The sequence below is a fragment of the Melanotaenia boesemani genome, chromosome 24 (assembly GCF_017639745.1).
Source record: "Melanotaenia boesemani isolate fMelBoe1 chromosome 24, fMelBoe1.pri, whole genome shotgun sequence".
NCBI classification, from domain to species: domain Eukaryota; kingdom Metazoa; phylum Chordata; class Actinopteri; order Atheriniformes; family Melanotaeniidae; genus Melanotaenia; species Melanotaenia boesemani.
In genome coordinates this window covers 2,431,419-2,448,316 of record NC_055705.1, presented here as the reverse complement: position 1 = coordinate 2,448,316, position 16,898 = coordinate 2,431,419, and the positions used below count along the sequence as shown (strand labels likewise).

At 43.5% G+C, this 16,898-nt stretch overlaps 1 protein-coding gene across 1 annotated transcript; it reads right to left on the bottom strand.

The window, feature by feature from the left end:
• Positions 1-864: 864 nt before the first annotated feature.
• Positions 865-15,460, bottom strand: LOC121635926. Its single transcript, XM_041979344.1, has 16 exons — positions 15,386-15,460; positions 14,775-14,891; positions 14,567-14,671; positions 13,111-13,199; positions 12,843-13,080; positions 11,079-11,084; positions 10,873-10,951; positions 9,707-9,941; positions 9,548-9,607; positions 8,207-8,570; positions 6,636-6,705; positions 1,819-2,450; positions 1,565-1,738; positions 1,215-1,376; positions 969-1,015; positions 865-883 (listed from the first exon to the last, which is right to left on the bottom strand). Exons 2-15 carry the CDS (start codon positions 14,846-14,848, stop codon positions 985-987), a joined length of 2,319 nt encoding a protein of 772 aa, XP_041835278.1. The 5' UTR covers positions 14,849-14,891; positions 15,386-15,460; the 3' UTR covers positions 865-883; positions 969-984.
• Between the last annotated feature and the right edge of the window lie 1,438 nt (positions 15,461-16,898).

Below are 16,898 nucleotides of genomic sequence, written 5' to 3'. Positions count from 1 at the left end.
CACAGGATGAAATAAATACCTGAACATGGATCACCTACACACCCAACGCGTTCGGTCTGTCTGTATTTTTCTGCAGTCCCAGTCTGTTTTGGTGGAAATACGTTGGCATTCTCCGTTCAGCTCTGTTAGTGTTTGTGTGGGGTAGTAGGCTGAGCTGGTGAAAAGGTAAAAAGAAGGTAAACTCCACAGTCCAGGAACTTCTTTAAGATGAAGCTTTTATTTTCCATCCTGTGTCCATAGTACAATCCAGAAAATAGTAACGTGGAAACCTGTCACACATACATAGTGTAGCACGGTTACATGGCAGCAGAAAAGTAAAAAAGTTTAAACAAATATGAAATCCATTAATTTGGTCTTGCTAGACATTCTGAGTGCTGCACTAATGCTGGGTTTACACCAGACACAGCTGTAGACTAAAAATGGAAGTAAATCTTAAGCCTGGTACACAAATAACAATTTTTGTCTGTTTTTGTCCTGATTTAGCCTCTTCCCGACTCCGGACAGCAAACGCCTGATCATCCTGACTCTTATAAGATGTTTCTGTACAATTATCATGTGGTTTGTGGAGTGTTACGAGTAGATTTGTCCCGATAATCAGCTCCAAAACTGGTCGTAGCTGACAATCGGAACTATTGAACATGTTCAATATTTCAGAGCCGATTTCTGAGGAACACCGACAACTCATGAATTGTGACTGCGTGGATGGTGTATTTAACTCCACCTTTCAGGAACAGCAACCAAATGATAACATTTCTACACAGCCGCTGAGGACAGGTGCCATCACATCTGTCCGCATGATCAGGGCACAAATAAAGTTCTTTCTGTTCTGTTGTTGTCAGACAGTTTAAGGGTTTCTGTTCGTTCCTTGTGAATGGACAGGGTTCTGATGGGGAGAACAAAAACAATCCAGCTGCAGTTATTGATCTATTGATACTTTGATACAGCATGATCCAATGAAAAACACTCACATTTCCGCCGACCTGGTCACAACCATTGTTTTCCAGCAGGTTCCACCCTGAAAGAAGGAGGGGGGTCAGAAGAGCACCATACGCTGTCTTTGACACAAAAACTAAAATAAAAGTACTTTCATATTCATGTTTGTGGTGTAACTGAGCTTGTGGGTGAACAGAGGATCACAGCCCACCTCTTCAATCTGGGTTCATATTAACGCTGAAAAGAAAAATACTTCTGTGGCTTCAGCAGCTTCTCTGTACCTGAGCTTCTTTGGATCCTTCAGTGCGGCCATCAGCTTCCTCACTCCTTCCTCTCCTGGATGGTTGAATCTCAGGTCCAGCTCCCTCAGATGGGAGGGGTTAGAGACCAGAGCTGAGGCCAGAAAACCACAACCTTTCTCTGTGATCCGACATCCTGACAGGCTGCAGAAAACAACACATGACAGAACCCATCTTTCACTGTACCACTTAAAGATTAGTCCAAGCAAAATCATGGCCAGATAAATGGCAGTAAAGATGGAAACTGGAAGTTAAAAACAGGGAGCACAACTCTTTTTCACCCACTGTACTTTCTGAATAGTCATCAGTTGTAGAAGCTGATGAAATCTGACCTGAGACTTTCCAGTTTACAGTGTGGACTCTTCAGCCCACCACAAAGCTTCTTTACTCCTGAATCCTGCAAGTTGTTGTTACTCAGGTCCAGTTCTCTCAGATTGGAGGACCAGGAGCTGAGAACTGAAGACAGAGCTTCACAGCTTCTCTCTGAGAGGTTGCAGCCACTCAGTCTGATAAGATAATAAAACAAGTCTTTCAATTAAAAGACAGCTCTGAAATTATTTATGACCAAATCAAACAGTTAACTTACAGAGCTTTGTTGGAGGCTTTGACCACTGGCAGCAGCCTCAGAAGAGCCTCCTCTGAAGCAGAGTATTTCTGCAGGTCAAACACATCCAGATCTTGTTCTTCTGACAGTAAGATGAAGGCCAGAGCCGACCAATGAGCAGGAGACAGGTTATCTGTGGAGAGACTTCCTGATCTCAGGGACTGATGGATCTCCTCCACTAGAGAAGAATCATTCAGTTCATTCAGACAGTGGAACAGATTGATGCTTCTCTCTGCAGACACATTCTCACTGATCTTCTTCTTGATGTACTGGACTGTTTCCTGATTGGTCTGTGAGCTACTTCCTGTCTGTGTCATCAGACCTCGTAGGAGACTCTGATTGGTCTGCAGTGAAAGACCCAGGAGGAAGCGGAGGAACAAGTCCAGGTGTCCATTTGGACTCTGTAAGGCCTTGTCTACAGCTCCCTGATGGAGACGTTTTACATCTGGTTTCATAAAAAATGTGGACAACCTGAAATATGTTTGTTGTTCTTCCATCAGATTGACTCCAGTATTGATGAAGGTCTGATGGACATGAAGAGCAGCCAGAAACTCCTGAACACTCAGATGGACGAAGCTGAACACCGTCTCCTGGTACAGTCCTCTCTCCTCTTTAAAGATCTGTGTGAACACTCCTGAGTAAACTGAGGCTGCAGTGACATCGATGCCACACTCTGTCAGGTCTGATTCATAGAAGATCAGGTTTCCTTTCTGCAGCTGATCAAAAGCCAGTTTTCCCAGAGACTCAATCATCTTCCTGTTCTCTGGACTCCAGTGTGGATCTGTCTCAGCTCCTCCATCATACTTGACCTTCTTGACTTTGGTCTGGACCACCAGGAAGCGGATGTAGATCTCAGTCAGGGTCTTGGGCAGCTCTCCTCCCTCTCTGGTTTCCAGAACATCCTCCAGAACTGTAGCAGTGATCCAGCAGAAGACTGGGATGTGGCACATGATGTGGAGGCTTTGTGATGTCTTCATGTGGGAGATGATCCTGCTGGCCTGCTCCTCATCTAAGAACCTCTTCCTGAAGTACTCCTCCTTCTGAGGGTCAGTGAACCCTCTGACCTCTGTCACCATGCCAACACAGTCAGGAGGGATCTGATTGGCTGCTGCAGGTCGTGTGGTTATCCAGAGGCGAGCAGAGGGAAGCAGGTTCCCCCTGATGAGGTTAGTCAGCAGCACATCCACTGAGGTGGACTTCTTAGGGTCGGTTAGAACTTTAGTTTTATGGAAGTCCAGAGGAAGTCGACTCTCATCCAGACTGTCCAAGATGAAGACAACCTGGAACTCTTCAAAGCTGCAGATTCCTGCTTCTTTGTTTTTTTTTTTTTTTTTTTTTTTTTTTTTTTAACCTGTCTTGTCCAGCATCTTTGCAAACAGAATGATTGTCTGGCTGCTGTCTGGTGCTGGGCAATTTTACTCTATCAAGCAGGGATTTATACTACATGTATAAAGTCCCTCTTGATGACATGAAAAACTTTATTAAATCAGACTCTTAATGCTGGACTCGACCGGAGGGGACAGAGAGAAAGAGAGATAGAAAAGAAAGTAGAGAGAAGAGGGAGGGGAGAGAGAGGGACAGAAAGGGTGTGGGGAGTGCGGGTGGGGACTTAAACATTATACAGAAAACCATGTAATCCATACTACTTGCAACATATATAGCTAAGATCATCCTGGCCAGTAGGTCATTACACAACTAGTTGATAATAGTAACAATAATAATAATCACAATAATAGTAATAATAATAATACTAGTAGTAATAATAATAAGAGTAAGAGTAATAATAATAATAATAAGAACAGAAATAATAAAAAAAAAAAAAAAAAAAAGAAAAAAAAATATGATAATAGATATAAGTGAAACTGCTGTATTCGAGAACACGCGCAGAGAAACCTGTGTGGATATGCTGGAGAACTCGGCCACATGGCGACGCAAAGACTGTGTGGAGACGTTCAGGAAGGAGTGACCATGCAGAGTGATCATGCAGATGCCACCTCACCTGAACAGAGGCCAGAGTCAGGCCAGCGGTCCCGAGACCCAGGCCACCAGCCCCCCCGTAGGCTACAGATCCCGACCGGTCCACAGAGACGACCACTCGCCCGCCCAGGAAGGCAGCAGCAGGAGACCCCAGCAGGAGCCGCCCCGCGGACACAGGGCACCGGCCCCCGGCAGGCCGAGGCCAGCAGGTCCCCGACCCCCCCGGGCCACCGGCCGCCCGGGACAGACGGGGCAGAGGGCCCGGGCCCAGGAGCGCAGGGACACCCCCCACCCCCCCCCGGCCAAGGGCCAGCACGCCACCCCGGGGGGACCCGGCCCCGCCCAGACGGCCACCGCCAGAGGCCAGCCCCACACCCCAGCGCCCAGCCGCACACCCCGAGAACCAGTCCTGCCCCCCCCCCCCCCCCCAGACCAACACACACAAACACACACACTCTCCTTCCACTCCTCCATTCATCCTCCCACACATACACCATCCAACCCTTACATACTCTGTCCTCCCACACACACACACCATCCTTCCACCATCCATCCTTCCACACACACACCATCCTTCCACCATCCATCCTCCCACACACTCACCATCCTTCCACCATACACTCTCCCACACCTACCCCATCCTCCCACACACACATCATCCCTCCACCACTCATCCTCCCACACATACACCATCCTCCACCTTCACACCTCCCACACACACACACACACACCATCCTTCCACTACCCATCCTCCCACACATACATCATTCTCCTACACATACACCGTCCTCCCTCTCCTACACCAAACATCCACCTTCACGTACCCCATCCTCCCACACACACACACACCACCCCTCCATCACCCACTCTCCCAAACATACACCACTCCCCCACACACACACCATCCTCCCTCCCATACACCATCCATCCTCCTGCACCATACATTCTCCCACACATACCCCATCCTCCCCCACATACATCATCCCTCCACCATTCATCCTCCCACACCCACACCACTCTCCCCCCCCCCCCCCCCCCCCCCCCCCCCCCCCCAAGTACACACACACACACACAAACACCATCCCCCCACCACCATCCTCCCGCCACCCCACGCCGCGGGGGGACAGCCCCAGCCAGGAGGCGAGGAGACACGAGCCAGGCCCCCACCCCCCCCCACCCCGCCCCAGTCCCCCACTCCCCACCCCCAAAACAGCACCTTCCCCCCAGGGCCAGCAGCCAAACCCCCCGGGACAGCCCGCCCACGCCCCGGGCCAACGCGACAGGCCACCGGGCCCGCCCCGCCCCCGGGCCATCCATGGAGACAGGGGCGCTTGAAGACCCCATCGCCCCTCCCTCCCCCACTAGTGAGGGAATATATTATGTGCTGTTTGCAATTAAAAAAAAGAGGGTTAAAATTCCTGCTTCTTTGGTTTCAGTAAAGAAGTGATGAACAAGTTCCACCAAGCTGAACTTTTCCTCTTTCAGCACATTCAGCTCTCTGAAAGTCAGTGGAAACAAGAACTGGATGTCCTGGTGGGCTTTGTCTTCAGCCCAGTCCAGAGTGAACTTCTGTGTTAAGACAGTTTTCCCAATGCCAGCCACTCCCTTTGTCATCACTGTTCTGATTGGTTCATCTCTTCCAGGTGGGAGTTTAAAGATGTCTTCTTGTCTGATGGTTGTTTCTGGTCTGTCTGGTTTCCTGGATGCTGTTTCAATCTGTCTGACCTCATGTTCTTCATTGACCTCTGCAGTCCCTCCCTCTGTGATGTAGAGCTCTGTGTAGATCTGGTTCAGAAAGGTTGGGTTTCCTGCTTTAGCAAAACCCTCAAACACACACTGGAACTTCTTCTTCAGACCAGATTTTAATCTCCGAACCACTAAATGACCAAACAACAAAATAAGATTATTTGCCTACTGTTAAGCAAATTCCACATAGTTTAAAAAAGATATTTAATCTCTTGAAATAAATCGTGTTCCTTCATAATTTTCTCTTAATCTTTACTTCAGTAGCACAACACATCAACTTCTCACTATTTAAACATCCACAACTTTGTGTATCTATCTATCTATCTATCTATCTATCTATCTATCTATCTATCTATCTATCTATCTATCTATCTATCTATCTATCTATCTATCTATCTATCTATCTATCTATCTATCTATCTATCTATCTATCTATCTATCTATCTATCTATCTATCTGTTTTCCTTGCTTCAGCTGTCTGTAGCTGCTTGGCTATAACAGTGGTTGTGTTGATCAGAGGCCTAAAATGCTTTAGAAAAGAAGTCTTCAGGGAGTGTTCTGAGAACATCACCTCCATAACATGAGTTTTTTTAAGGAAAAGGCCAAAAATGTTCTTATACTGTTACTCTAACAACATCAAACCTTATTAGACAGTGAGGTATATCAGGTGTCATGTTTTCTTTGACTAAAACAGACCTTTAAGACTCTTTAAAATCTTCTCTGCCACTTCTCTGGTCTTTGTGGTGTACGTCTGCACCATCAGATGTACTGTAGTCGATATGTCTGCATGCATCAAATAACTGGTTGGTTTGAAGCCACTTTCTGATTGATTTGCATTGTGCAGGTACCACTGGAAGCATTCCAGGTCACTGATGTCCAATTCCTCTAAAGTTTCCTGCAGCCATCGCTGAAGATGTTAAAACAAATGGTGATAAATGTTAAGACATGGACTGCTCAAACAGTGGCATCAAAGAGTATTAAATAAACAAAACAAACTTTAAAACTAGTTAAACTCAACCAAAGGCTGCTCATTTATACATGGACCCGGAAGCTGAACCTGCTGAACGATGACTTACAGCATGGTTGTCTTCTGTGTGCTGATCCTGATCCTCGGAGACCACATTGTCAGGTCTGTGGATCTGAGGACTGCAAAGACAGAGTACTGATTAACCCTGATGAATTACTTCTAATATTTGGTTACAGAACTTTGGGCCACAGTGATGGTCCTTAAATGTTTCTTGGAGCCAAGTTTCTCCTGACTGCTGGTGGTTTCTGCCAGGCTTTCAGAGCTTTTAATCTCAAAAGGCTCTATTGACTACGATAGATTTTAAGTTGTCTCCATATATTTTATATTTTATATATAAATTAAAATGATATGCATTGGGACTGGGAGACGTAAGATGCCGACACAAAGACGTAGTCCTGCTTGGTTTAAGGATGCAGCATGAACAATACCACAGTGTCCTCACCCCTGCCTGTCCTCACCCCTGCCTAACCTCTCCATGTCTCAGAAGTACAACTTCATCCCGTTTGGTAAAACAGACATTTCTCTGATGTACTGCAGTTTACTCATTCAAAGACAAACACGGTTTATAGTCCACGTTTTTAAGCACAAATGTATAATGTTATAACGTAATAGGTTTCATGTTTTTACAATAAAACGATCAGGTAATAATGCGAAAAGGTCCCAGACTTTTTTATTTGGGGGCCAGCTCCACGATGCCGTAGGGATGCCAGTAACTGTGGAACATTCTTTAAGATGTTGAACAACCTGTCGGTCATATTCCTTCAGAAACTGGGTATAGGTGGGGTTTTGTTGGGTCATGTCTGTGGTTAATTTAAAAGTCTCCTGCAGCACATGTTTATAATCACTGTTAAAAAGTACCTCGTATACGTACACCTCACCTTTCAGTTAAAGCTTTGCAGCATCAGCAGCGTTCAGCTCGGAGAAGTAACGTGACAAAGGTAAAGATCTCTGGCTTTAGCTTCTTTGCCACATTTATTTTGACGGCCTGCACTGAACATGTTTTTACAAAGCTAACATCTCTCATAGTATAAAAAAAACTTTGTGCATGCTCACTACACATGAACGTGATGATGCAGAATGCATCCCTGACTCAGTGGTGAGTATCAATCATTACTTCAGTTAATACGTCCAGTACATTTGTAACATGAGTACACAAACCTAACACAGCTCTCTCTGTTTTCTACTATTTACAGTCATCTATCTTGTCTGCTTCAGGACTTTTTCCAAATGCTGTCTATCTACTGCCCTTTCCTTCCTTTTGGACTTCATTTAACCGGGTCTGTTCTGGGGCTGCATGGTGGTTAGCACCACGTCCTCACAACAAGAAGGTCGCTGGTTCGAGCCTCGAGGGTTCTCTGGTTTCCTCCCACCGTCCAAAGACATGCATGTTAGGTTAACTGGTCTCTAAATTCTCCCTCGGATGAACACGTGGATGGTTGTTTGTCTCTGTGATGGACTGGTGACCCGTCCAGGGTGTACCTGCCTCTCACCTGCTACATGCTGGATGCGGCTCTTAACAGTAAGTTAATGAATCTGATCCTTGGCTTGTAAATAACGATGAAACATGTTTGACATACAGTCATAATACCTGCATTAGATAAATATGTTAGTTAAACTTACTTCTGAGGAGAGGGGGAATATTGTTCAGGACGAGGTGCAGGTTCAGGCTCAGGAACAGGTTCAGGCTGTGATTTAGTTTCAGATTTAGGTACGTGTTCAGAGGGCAAACCCAGCTTGGAGGATAGTGAAGGATTTATGATTTCAAGATGTCTGATCATCCTCTTGCAGGCTTCATCTCCTTTTTCTCTCACAACATCAGCAAAGCAGCTGGCCTTATTTGCTCTGGTGTGGTTCTCCTCGAGTATGGAGGCCCTTTCCAGATCAGTCAGAACGTTGTCAGTTATCAGAGACTCCAAGAGCTGCGTAAGGTTTTCTTTCGACACCTTCTTAATGAAGTCACTCAGCATCACAGAAAGCTCTTTATCTACAGGAAGAGGAAGAAGACGAATACATCAAACTGTGTTGTTTCAGGGAAATCAGCTTACAGGGACAATGGTGCGCTGAGATCCAGAGTCACACTATCACAATGACTTCCTCAGTCTATCATGTGTGGGTCAATTTACATTTAGAGTCATGTTCAACACAGACAGCATCCACCCTTTAGTCTTTAATCATTCTGCATGTATGAGCCAGCAGAGCAGCAGCATAATTACTGGATGTGATGATGTGATATGCTGGTTTATTTAAACACCATATTGAATTATCGCTTGTTCTGATGGTCGTTTCTGTACATAAACTCAAACTAGCAAAGTGTTTCTACAACCTCAACTCTGAAGATGTTGTAACTGTGAATAAAACAGAATACAGTGATGTCTAAACCTTATCAGCCCATATGTTTACTAAAATACTTTTAATTTTATTCCCAACAGACCATCATCAACACATCAGATGATAAAACTGAAATTTTACTATGTGATGGAAAATATGAGCAGCAGCACGTCTGTAAAAAGTAGTTCTATGTGATGTTTGTGTTCTACTGGGAAGAAAATATGGGTTCATGAGATTTAGAAATCATTCTACTTCTGACATTTTACACAAAGCTCCACATTTTTAGAACTGGGGTTGTCTTCAGAGTTTAGTATTAGCCTTAAATATCATCTCTCAGTCCGTTTCTAATCCTCTTAACCTCCAAACTTATCTGTCTGCAGCAGGTTAAACACAACAAAAAACCTTTATTTCATTATTCAGACACATTTTTATAATCAGAATAAAACTCCACCACCTGAATTTGGGACCATCATAGTTAGTTTTACTTTATTAAATACGCTGAATGGGGGAAAAAACAATTGGATGGATTTTGAGAAGGATCTGATATTACTGTAGTTGAAATAAAAATAAACAATCATTACATCCCAGCTTCAGTTCAACCAGTTTTCCTTGGATTTCCGATGCTGAACCCACCTGCTGCAGCAGCGGGAACGGAAGCGTCATCCTGCAGCATCTCTTCAGGAAAACACTTTTCTGTTGGAGACCAAGAAAGATTTGTTCCTACAATACATCACCGTCATAAGCTTTGTGTACAACATCTCATTTCTTCTGTTTTCTTTCCCTCTGACAGACCTGTAATGCTGTCGAGCTTTGTTAAAATCTTCTCCACCACCTCTCTGGCCTCGGTGGTGTACATCTGCACCATCAGATCTACTGTGTCCAACCTGTCCACATGCTCCAGACGACTCTTTTTGATGGATCTGAAGCCGTCCACTGATTCATCGGCATTCTGCAGGTACCAGTGGAAATATTTCAGCTCCCTGGTGTCCAAACCTTCCAAAGTTTCCAACAGCCAACATTTTAATTCCTGAAATAATGAATAAGTAGCGTTAACATTATTATTATTTAAACAGACTGATTTTTCCTACCGCTTTTTCAACATGTTGAATTTAAATGATGTTTCTGTTCTTTTTTACGTCTTTTAAACGTTCGTTCGTTCGTTCGCTCGCTCGCTCGCTCGCTCATTCATTCATTCAATCCTTCATTCATTCATTAATTTAAGCTGTTGACCAACCAGACTTTGGTAAAACTCAGAAACAATTCTATTTTCATCAAAACCTTTAGTAAAAGTTAAAATTCAACTTATTCATTCAAAACTAGTCACAAAGAAAACATGAACCAGGTTAAAAAACAATTACAATTTTTTTAATTGTAATTAATTGTATAAAATGTTGCGATTTATCGCGATTAATTATCACATTATTAGGCACAAAATGTCCTTTTCCTTTAAAATAAGGCCTATTGCTATCTGAAGAAAATACAGTAATCTTTGCTTTACCAACACTAATTCAGGGGTGTTCAACCTGCGGCTCCGGAGCAGCAAGTGGCCCTCTGGACTTTTCACCATGGGTCTTAATGCACGGCTAAGAATGCTAAAGAACGAACTAATGTTTTTAAATATAGATATAATAACTAATTCTGTTTTTTTAGTAGTTTTTCAGTTTTTTTCATGGAATAATTCAAACATCCGACATCTTCTCACCATAATTTATATTTATCTATTTTATTTTAATATATTTACATCTAGAAATTTACTTAAAAACGTGAAAAAGAAAGTTCAGCTTCCTTCTAATGTTTAAAGTAACGGGACCAAAAAGAAAGTCTTTCAGTAAGTCCACCCTCAGATGAACATCACGGAGAACATTCAACAACATTCCTGGAAATTAAGGTCAGAATCACAGTGAAAACAAACTGCGAGGCTCCACTAGAGAACAGGAGGTGGATGAACATGGACTTACAGAATCGTCCCACAGTCTGTGGATCTCTTCACAGCGTTTATCCTGATCCTCAGAGTTCACATGGTCGGGTCTGTGGATCCTGCAAACGTGCAGAGCTGATGATTAATCCTGACTAAATATGTGGCCCAGACACACCGACAGGTCCAAGGTGTAGTTTGTGTAGCTAAAAATCAGGTTGGTGTCCTAACACTCCATCCTACCATCACAGTGTCCTACTTACACACATGTGCACAACATGAAAAGATTATTTCTATTTGAGGACAGTCCTACAAATCCTGAACTTTGTGTCTTATTATGTGACTCAATCTTCTCAAGGCCACAAGATGTTATTCAGCAGCCACATATTATCAAGCTGTGTCAACGCATCACTAACACCAGACGTGGCCATGCATTACTAAAGCATCAGCAACTTCAGCATCTGTTTTCAAGACTTCACTCGTCTTCAAAGACGCACACACAGAGAAATGTACTATCGCCTCCCTGCGGTCACAGATTCTGATGGGTCACAGATTTTGGTGTAACACCGGTGCCAGCCATTGCCTTCCAGTTTGTGCAGCTGATGAAACAAATCCTGGCTACTCACCGGTGTTTCTTCACAAATAACTGCTGAAAACCTATTTCCTGAATGCATGCCTTCTCACCTCAGCAGTTTGAACAGTCAGATACACATCTGTCCAACACTGCTCTAATTTCCTCGGTAAAGAAAAACCCATCCTAGCTGACCCAACAGCCACGCTCTCTGCACTCCGGAGCAGTTTTGCGTGAGTGATGTATGTATAAATTAAGAAAAGGGTCTGATGGGTCCACCGCAGCCCCGTTGGTTAAGGTGACGTCACCAGACGGAGCTGCAGAAGTCAAAATTCATTCAAACTCTCATCTGGCTTTTCTTGTTCTTTCCTTCTTGGCTGAGGAAGGTGTGAACTGGTGGAGATTAACAGATCACCAGAGATGCCCAAATTCAGTCAAATGACTGAATTCATTCAGCTCTGCAGAGGTCTGGTAAGGAGACATTTATCTACACCGTTGAATAAGCAAACTCCACAAGATTCCACATTTTATTATTGATCCCTGGACATTGTCAAACACTGTGATTCTGTCCATGTTTACTGCATCTCAGAAATCACAGGGCCCGAATTTTACTGATATTTCCTCCGTGCTGCCGTCAGACTGTACAATGAACACATGTAAATGGTGTTTACGTGTTTATGTACATGTTTATGTACATGTTTACATACTGTACATATTCACCCTGTCAGACTGTACAATGAACACATGTAAATGGTGTTTACGTGTTTATGTACATGTTTATGTACATGTTTACATACTGTACATATTCACCCTGTCAGACTGTACAATGAACACATGTAAATGGTGTTTACGTGTTTATGTACATGTTTATGTACATGTTTACATACTGTACATATTCACCCTGTCAGACTGTACAATGAACACATGTAAATGGTGTTTACGTGTTTATGTACATGTTTATGTACATGTTTACATACTGTACATATTCACCCTGTCAGACTGTACATATTACTTATTGTGTTGTTACACCTTCTGCTTACAGTTGAACCAGTTTCCCCATCGAGGGACTAATAAAGGTTTCTGTCAGAGTCTCGGGCCTCTGTCGGGTTGTGACGGCTGAATGTGGTTGCAGACTGCTGATTTGGCTGCCTCCTCCTCTCTGGCTGGACCAGTTGGACGGTACTTTAGTTTTACTGTGAACTTTTACCTGTTCCAAGCAGCCAATCAGCAGACTGATAACACCGACTCTTTAAACTACAGAACCAAACAGCAGTGGCAGACTCACCGTGTCTTTCAGTCTAAATTATTTCAGCTGTCCAGAAAGACGTTTTTAAATCTGTACTCACACTACAGGGATGCTGATAACTGGGATCAGAACTCCAGGTCCACCAGAGGCCTGTAGAAAGACCTGCAGTATGTTGAACTATCTTCCTGCTACATACCTGGAAGAACTGGGTGCAGCAGCATCAAGGTGAACTTCAAAGATTACAGGAGAACATTCGGGTTGAGAGACGGGTTCAGGTCCAGGTCCTGGTCCACCTTCTGATTCAACAAGTAGAGACTCGGGTACAGGTTCAGGAACAGATTCAGATCCTGGTTCCGGTCCTGGCACAAGTTCAGGTGTCGGTTCAGATTCTAAAACAGCAGGTTCAGACGTAGGCTCAGCTTCTGATTCAGCAGGTTCTGGTTCAGGTTCTGGTTCTGGTTCTGGTTCTGGTTCTGGTTCGAATCCCAATACTGGCTGAGATTCTGGCATGGGTTCAGGTCCAGGTTCAGGAGAGTCTGGTCTCTGAGTATTACTGCAAAACAGTGATGAAGACCACAATGAAGATGTTCAGATGAACACTGGCTGCAGCTCTGTGTCGAGCCCACACCTGGACTAAAACGCTGCTGGTAGAAAAGGTCTGCATGTACAGGGACTCTGGTTCTGGTTCTAGTGTCTCGGTGTTCTGATGAAGACTTAAAGACTTACAGATGGTCACATGTTTGAACACAACTCCTCTTTCAAATGAAGTTTTCTGATTATAGAGTTAGAACTGGTGTGGAAACAGGACCTGGTCTGATCAGGTCTGAGGTGAGATTTCTTGGACCTCAGAGATCAGAACTAATTGAAAGTGGGTCCTTAAGTGTGGATTTCTCCAAACTTCCACCTGAACTGCTCCATCAGAGTTTAAAGGTCCCATATTATACACTTTATTCCCAATCTGAGATCATTCATTAATATCTAAATGAAATATTTCCGCCATGGTATGGACAAATCAACCCTCAGTTTGAGTGCAGCGGCTTCTCTTCACCTCCCTCTTTTTAGCAGCTTCAGAAATGTGCCGTTTATGGTGGGCGGAACCCTGGTGGAGCAGCTCAGCTGTTGGCTCCGCCCATCGCATCGCCCGTCATGAGGTGATTGACAGGTTAATATATTTTCAAGCTATCAGACTAATAAGGCCGAAACGATAAAATAACTGCCAGCTCTTACCTCTCCAGCTGTGTCACGGACAGTTGGTATTGAACCTGGCTTCAGCTTCAAACGGTTGGCGAAGCCTGCTTTCCATGCCCCCATGTTGTGGAAACAGTCCTCTTTGAAATGCTGGCCACAGACATGCAAAACCTTTGGAAGTTTTCCGGGTACATTTCCTCCAAAAATAAAATTAATCCACTCAGTCCTCGTGGGTTCAGTGGATGGAAGTAAAAAAAACGTTTTCGTGTTCATTTATGCAGCCACAAACAGAACAGTGCTTCTGTCGCTTAGCCATGTCCGCTAACGAGGGTTGCCGAAGAGGGAAAAACACTGGTCGCTAGGTGATTTTTAGAGGGCGGGCTTTGAGAGCCGGTAGGCGGGTCCATCGCTCTGTGGGGAGTGGTTATTGTCCCTTATGACGTCATAACGTACACGCTTTCAAACAAGCTCATTTCAGCGCTTACTTCCCTAGAGGTGGAGCAGGGGGGAGAGAGAGCGCCTGAAAGAGTTTCACACTTACGGGTCTCCTACACATGCGGGGGGACCAGTATGACTGTTCCAAAACCATTAAAAAGTGAATTTTGCATAATATGGGACCTTTAAAGTCTGACTTAAAAACTTTGTGAAGTCACAAATTAGTTTAAGGATTCCTGTCAGGTGGATAAACGTCTCAGGGCTGCAGAAGAAGGAAAAGCTAAAAACAGAAGGTACCAGAGAGAGCAACACCACTGCAGACATCTAGAGACCAGATTGGAGGACTCGCTGCTGGGTTCCGGTTCAGGTCCTGCAGAACGTTGTGTGCTCTGCTGTGCTGCACTGTAGCAACACACACAGATAAAACTCAGTATGAACGCTGATGATGCAGAGATATAAGATGAGCTCCGACATGGAGGAGAGATCATGGACATTATTTTCTCACCTCTGAGCTTTGCTCCGACTCTGCTGATGCCGGAGCAGAGGAGCCGTCTCATCCGTGTCCTCACACTGATCCATGCTGCTGAATTCACCTCAGCTCACACACACTTTCTACCTTCCTCTGCAGAGGAAACACAACCCAGTCATCTGTAGAATATACTAGCAGAATCTGGTGTTACAGACAGAAAATCCCTGCATGGACCCAAAGACACTTCAAAAACACTGTGAACATATTTGATCAGAAGATTTCCTAAACAAGCAAAAATATGGCTTGTCTGACTCAGTTCTGCCCAATTTTTTAAAAAAAATATTTTGTTTTACTTTAGGCTGTACTGCATTACTGCATTAAGAATCCCCACCAGCTAAAATACTAAAGAAATCCAAAAAAAAAAAAAAAAAAGCCATAAAAACTTAAAATTTTATAGAACGACATATTTTAAAAATGTAAGAATCAGAAAACATTTTTCCACCACTATGTTACAGCCACGGGGCAGATGTATGCAAAACTTTCAGTTTAAAACATTTCATCACGGGTTGTTTGTTAAATATAGCCGCCCAAAAGTGTAAAAATATTCTCATTGCTTATTATGTTAAACGTATTCCATGCCATCATACAAAATGTTTTTTTTCCTTGTTGCTGAAGCACAAGTTCTTATGATTACTGCAGACACAAGCGTCCACACTGGGAAAACATTTCAACATGTTGAGCAAACTGAGCTAGAAAGATACGGGGACCTTACGCGGTAGAAACAGGAAATCAGAGACCACTGCTACCAGAGTTTAAAATAAGAAGATGAAAATGTGGAGTAGATAACTGGACCCTTCAAGGACTTCTTGGGTTTCAGTGATAGTTGTAAGATGCCCTTACTGTACAGACAAGATGTCAGCCTGCATGTGAGGGCGTCTTAGAACCGATAGGAACTCTTTATAAGCCTCACACGTCTGTGCTGTGCTCTGCAGGTTGAAACTTGAATGTGTAAGTTACCCTACATGGAAAAAGGAAGCTGCACCAAATAAAGAGAAAAGTTAACCATAAAATATTTCTTTTCTGATTTTATTATCACTCACTTACCATCATGATTATTTTTATGGCAATAATGAAAATGTCATTTTACACAGTAGGAAGAGAAATAAAGTTAATGAAGAGGAATGAGTTTACAGTTTGTTTGTTCCCCACACTCTCCAGTCCAGACACGCTCCATTTCAGCTCCAACTAAAAGCTGCTTCCTGCTTCAGACAAAGCTCCACCTTTCCTTCAGTCTCTCTCCTTCCTGGTTAATTATCAGTGGACTGAAAACTATCCAACAAATCCAAAGAGAAAGTAATATACGGAAGCGTGGAGCTGTCACCTAAATTAAAAAAAAATCGGACCTTATCACGTTATAACGTGACAAGGTCCGATTTTTTTTTTATTTGGGTGACAGCTCCACGCTTCCGTAGTAATATTTCTAATTAGTAAATGAACTAATTGTGAAACATTAAAGGTATAGGAATCTGTTCTTTTATAAAACTTTAACCAGCAGTAACAAAGAGGGGAGCTCTGATTCTTCTTCCCAGTCCTGGTTCATCATGACTGATTATTAACACACAGCTTCAGTGTGCAGTCATGTTTTCTACAGAAACTTTTTATACAGCTTCTGTTCTGTAGTTTTTTGTGCTTATCTCTAATGACGTTTTTACACTGCATCGCGGGTTTTTAGAGGAGATTCTGTAGCGATTGTGCGACATTACATTTAGAAAACAAAATTAGGGGAAACATCACATCAGCACGAGCTTATATTGAATCACATTTAGCTTTTAGAGATTTTGGGAAACAAACGTCTGCGTGAGACGTCGTTGCCATGGTTACTGCTGAAGGAGCTCGGAGTGTGAGAGAAGGACGGAGCAGGCGGTGCCTTCAACATCACAGGTAAGCTTAATTCCCCTTTCTTTATATAGATGTTTTAAAATAGCAGACTTTAAAGTTAATGATAAACTTCAACCAGAAGCATCAGAGGAAACGTCTCAGTCTGCAGCTGCAGAGGAAAACCACCACCTGCAGGACCTTAGACACCAAGCTGGTTTCTGATCATCATAAACAGAGAATTTAATGATTTTAAACTTGGTTAATTACAATTTTGTTCTTGTG